General features: G+C 37.9%; 1 protein-coding gene across 1 annotated transcript in view; it reads right to left on the bottom strand.

Annotated features, from left to right (window-relative positions):
- The window catches only part of mpzl1l (myelin protein zero-like 1 like), a 17796-nt gene extending 16564 nt beyond the window's left edge, over positions 1 to 1232 (bottom strand). Inside the window, 1 exon segment of the mRNA XM_035666377.1 lies at positions 1092 to 1232. Within this exon segment, the coding sequence (XP_035522270.1) occupies positions 1092 to 1164 (73 nt within the window). The 5' untranslated portion in view covers positions 1165 to 1232.
- Between the last annotated feature and the right edge of the window lie 4518 nt (positions 1233 to 5750).

The following is a 5750-nucleotide window of genomic DNA, read 5'->3' as shown; positions in this document are numbered from 1 at the left end:
TATTTCGATTCATTTCGCAGCCCTACTGTCACCTTTTACACTTTTTCTTTATTTGCTTCAAGCTGTCCAGCAATAAACAGGGAATCAATTAACTGGTGACCTTCTGCATCTGCTGGATTAAATCATTCACATTTTGTGCACACGCCTTCCTAAATTACCAGATTAATGTAGAGCCACTTCTACAGTATCTGACATACAAACATATCTACATTTAGAAGTCCATTATTAGTAAAACTGAAGTGAATCTCAAGCGCATACAGTTGTGTTCCTCTTGTATCATTAAGTGTATCAGGAGGAGGGTTAACCAACAAGGAAATGAGATGTTATCTAAGGTTTTTGGAGCCAGTCAAGGTAGTGAGTCAGGCTGCCTGCAGAGCCGATGCGTTGGCACCGTTTCAATAAAGCCAAAACTGTGAATAAAACACAATAACCGTGAGTTAATGCTGTTGATACATCGTGCTGGAAATGCTCTATAAACCTGGGACAGCTTGGAAATCCACTATCCCCTGGAGGACACGTCGCTACCGCAGAGACTCACGCCTTAACGACACTTATTCACAAAACCTGGCACTTTAACGTGGCTTTGTGTACCTCCACGATAACACACACTTTTACACATTAAATATATTACTAATACACTCTCTTCAAATCGGCACACACCCAACACACCCAGCAACCCTTCTTCCAGCTCTGTTTCACGGTTTTGTCCCACCATCACCTCCCAAAGAAGGGCGGCAGCCCCCCGCTCTGCACCAAACCCCATTCATATTTTAGTCAATTTAACAGTTCCTGCACATTATCTGTATTATTATATCGGCGTGTGAACACGGAAGGGTCCAGCTCACACTCACAAGGAAAACAAAGGGTTTCGGCCGCGGTGAATGTCGCCTCCAGCCCTGAGTTAGGAACAAACAGCTGCATTGATCACAGATGTTAGGGGTGTAGTTAGGTGTCTCCCGTGCATGAGAGGCAATGCAACATCGCCAGCGAGCTAACACCCCCCCCTCTCCACCTCCACCTCCACCCCCCCACCTTAGATAATGAGCTCAAAATCAAACATTTACAGACTGAGATTTAACCTCGACACTTACCTAATACAACACACAACGTAAATCCAGTCAGTAAGACACGCTTGCAGGTGATATTGGACCGTTTCGGCTCCATTGTGTTGTTGTAAACAGGAGCAGCACTCACACTTCTTTTTTTTTTCCTCCCTCTATCTTACGAGTCGTTTTTTTTGTTTTCTTCGTGGAAAGGTTGAAGCGGCGGGATACACAATGCTGGGAGCGAGTGCTGCCGCCACAGGTCAACAGGCGCATTGAGGCCTCGCAGCTGCCAGTTACACATGATTCTGATACTTAGGACAGAGTATTAGGGCCATACTAAGACTATACTATACAGATACTAAGTCATAATATTAGGTCAACGAGAATGAAGTCATAACATTACGAGAATGAAGTCATAATATTTACGAGAATAAAGTCTTAAACAGTTACAGAATAAAGTCCGTAATTACGAAGAATGAAAGTTGTAATATTAGGTCTACGAGAAATAAAGTTAAACATTAAAGAATAAAGCGTAACATTACGAAATAAGTTGTAATTATTAGGTCTACAGAATAAATGTTGTAATATTAGTTCTTACGAGAATAAGTTGTATATTAGGGTCTACGAGAATAAAGTCATAATTTAGGTCTACGAGAATAAGTTTGTAATATACGGAATAAAGTCAAAATATTATGAGAATAAAGTCATAATAGGTCCTACGAGAATAAAGTCTAACCATTACAAGAAATAAAGTCGTAACAATTAACGAGAATAAAGTTTAATAAATGACGAATGTCAGCCCTTGTTTTGGTTCCGCCAGCAAAACAGTTTAATGACGAAATTGATAATAGTTAAGTTAATGTTGACTTGTAAACTGACTAGACAAACAGGCTGAGGCTGGCTGATTGTGAGCTGCTCACCATCAGATCTTAAATAATCTATCAAAGCTTTTTCTGATTAAAAACGCTTTTTTTTCTTGTATTAATTATTACATATCTCATATTATTATGAACTTTATTCTCCGTAACATTACGAACTTTATTTCGTATCCCCCCCCCAAAAAAATGTATTTTTCTTATTTTCTTATTCTGCCCCTAATATCCATTCGTTAGATAGCTGAACAACAAACATACAAAATTATATTACTAGAAAAGGTCTGCAACACTAAATTACCTCAAGTTCAATTGGTAACACCTGTGTTTTACCCTATGTCAAAATGGTTGCTGTTGAAAAAGGTCTATTAATTGAATATTATCAAATTATCAGTGCAGAAACCCAACAAATCATCATGATTCAATAGCTTGAATTTTGTTGAAAATTACCTTAAATACAAAATCATCCTTCCACTAACAAAAGTAAAAATTGATATTGTAAACTGTAATATCTGTTTAATATCCTGTTTTTTTTTTTAACCAAATCCTTGTCGATCCATTAAATTCATGTGATTCCAGCCCTAAAAATCTTTCAAAAGAGCATTTGGAAGAACATTTTTGGAGAGGATTTTAGTGGCACCTGCATGTGCAAAGCCAGTGGTTTCTTTAAAAATTGCCACATAATATAAGTATTATTACATTTTTAATTACAAGAGGGCTTTATTTCTGGAGACGCTAACGGCCAGTATTCCAGCAAACTGAAGTTTGCCCATATTTATGGCATTAAAAGCCACCTAAATAGATTTATGAACAAAATAAAAGCCATTCAAGAAGTTGAGATTTTTATTCCCTTGGTTTGTTTGTGAAACAGCATTACATCTCTGCTGAACCCATGCGTATACAACTATTGTTGTTGGACAGACTGCGACTCCGGAGCTGAATTTTATTAAATCGTTAAAAAAAAAAAAAAAAGGTAGAAACTTCCCATCAAACTGGGATGCCATTTTATTTTGCTAAAATATCAGTCAGCAGAAACGAGAAAATATCGCTCTAACCCATGTACAGATCTTGTGTAAAACACCAATATGATAACAACGCTTTGATTCATCACAGTTAAAAGAATGAATAAAAAACTGCCTCTGAAAGCTCAAACTGTGCAACTCGAGTCAGTATCCACTGGTAACAAAAATATTATTACCATTAAAGTGAAAAAACAAAAAAACAATCTTTTAAAAAAAAAAAAAAAGGTCGAATTCAACATGTTTGCTCTTTGCTGTAGTTGAATGTTTTTTAAACATTGTGACTTAATGGAAACCAGATTACTGTAAATGTTGAGATTGTGGAATTTCAGTTTTCATGTACAATCACTATAAAGACTGTTGGTTTTTATTGAAAAAAATGACACCAAAAAACCCATTTCCCAAAAGTTCCCATACTCCTCAAAAAGCACAAGTAAATTATACCTAATGCTTAAATTTGAGTGCTTTTATTTGACATTTACGTTTCTATTTATAATAAAAACGTGCCTGTTAAATTCAATTAAAAGCAGGGTCTCAATTAGACGCAGGTCCTCATTACTAGCCTGGTGTGGCTACATGTTCTGGTCTCAATAAGACACCCAGTCTGGATTTTATAGAAATTCTTTGGATGTATAAAACCTCTTAAAGTCCACTTGAGCGAGTTCTAAGCTGCTTAGATCGCCTACACGAATATTAATGTTTAAAGTTTTGTCAAACTGAGGCTGCGAACCGACAATTTCTGCAACTTTTTGAAGCAATACGTCAGCCAGGTGTGTGAAAACGGGCAGGGTTTGACCTTTTCTCGCTCAAGCTCTCTTTATTCATTCTTCACACAATAATCTGACAGGATTTCCCGCCTTTGCCAAGCAAGAGTTTAGTGCAAAAGCAATTAAAAAGGCCTGATCCGAACATAAGCAGTTTGAATTCAGTGACTGAAGAAATAAAAAGGTTATTAATTGAAGTTTTACAGTAGTAGGTAGTACACAGTGTGAGCTTTCAGGCCATCCTGTATGTCTGACCACAAATTCAAACATCCACTTCATTTTTAACATCAATCATTTTTGGGATCCAATGTACATTTTTTTCAAATAATCCAGCAAACGTTAGATCAGAAATTATTCAATAAAAATCAACTGCTAAACCAAAAAACTAATTAGTGAACTGTGTGATGATGGCTGAGGAATCCTCATATTATCGCCATATGGGCCAAATTTGTTACCGTAATAGATGTTATTAAATTAGAAGGGACACTAAATGTCAACAGTAGAATTCAAACACACCAAGCCGATAATGCAGTAAGGCCTTTCAGAGAAGATAATGTCCAGAATTCACACTATAAAATGTCTACTAAAGTTCTCAGTATCAGCCCACAATCATACAAGCCAAAAGACATACAGTTTTTCTGTCAGTGCAACTCAGGCTGGCTCGCCCACACATCCACATTATCTCATAACACATTGCATGACTCTATCATAAATATCAACTCAAGATATCTACAGTATAGACATATGCAACATAAGGAAATGCAATACATGCAAGTCAAAAAAAACAACAAAAAACACAGTGAATAATGTTCTTAAACCAGAAAATGCTGCAGTATGCATGTTTATATGTTGTGTACTGTATCCCTTCCTCCATTCGAGGACGTTTTGTTTTTTAACGGAGGAAAATTCATTCAGCATCATATTTTCCATATTTGTGTGTGCAGCCATTTCAAGTGAGTGCAAAACATTGAGTCATGATCTTTATTCAAAGTGGAACATGACTGCAATGGTTTTAATAACATGTATGGAGGTACTCAAATCATATATTTTCTCTGTACGCACACTGGAAAAGATGATAGGCGCAATCTCTCTGGTGCTGTTGTGACAGTCTCATCATTCAAATCACATTCCTCTGGGCTCATTTTGACATCATCATCATCGCAGAGCGACGCCGCAGCAGCCTGAACGTTAGACATGTGGGGGCGTGTAGCAGCTGATGACGTGCTACCTCTTCGGTTGTGTAATAACTTGTGGTTGCCTAAATTACTCAAAATACAATAAAACCTGACAGAGTACACGAAGCCACGTGCTTAGACTGATGAAGGATCATGCGCTGTCTTACGCCTCAAAACACTCATGAGTTCCTGTGAAGCAGCTTAATGAACGCCACCTGTGTAATCCTGCCTCCCCCATCTTCTCTACTCCTAAATCAAACTGCCTGGATTAAATACGGATTATTAAACAGTGCAATTGTTCGTTTTCAGCTTGAGTTAAGGCCTCAGTATGCTTCCAAAGAAGTGCTTGTCGGATCGTCTAACATCAATTTCAATCTGCGTTTGACCTTTTCTCACTCAAGCTCTTTTTTCCATTCCTCACACAACTTGACTTTTCATGCAAACGACCGAGTGAAACCACGAATTTGAGGAAACCCCATCCAAAAACATCCATTTAAGTAAGATTTGTGTGACTTTTTAGGTGTAAATAAATCAAATCCTGACTTCCTTTCTCACTTCCACATGTCTATGTGTGAATGTGGGATTCACAGCTAACCCTAATCTAAAACCGGAAAAGGTTTTGGGGGAGGAGGTTCCTGAAGCTGTCCGACCATCAGACAAGCTATAAATCCGTCAGTAGCTTCATAGATTCAGTTTGTCGTAGTGATGGATGGACTGTTTTATTACTCGTACACACACACTATAAATATGAAAAGTCAGCTGTCCTTTAGTTGGGACACTGAATCTCCAGCAGTGTGGTTTGTTAGTTAGAGGCTAGTATTTCTCCCACCATTCAGAAGTGTCCTTGCATAAGACACCCCCCCCCCCCCCCCCC

Source organism: Morone saxatilis, unplaced genomic scaffold, assembly GCF_004916995.1.
Source record: "Morone saxatilis isolate NCDOM2014 unplaced genomic scaffold, NCSU_SB_2.0 Contig20, whole genome shotgun sequence".
Lineage (NCBI taxonomy): Eukaryota > Metazoa > Chordata > Actinopteri > Moronidae > Morone > Morone saxatilis.
The sequence above is the reverse complement of the archived record's forward strand: the minus strand, read 5'-3'. Positions and strand labels throughout refer to the sequence as shown.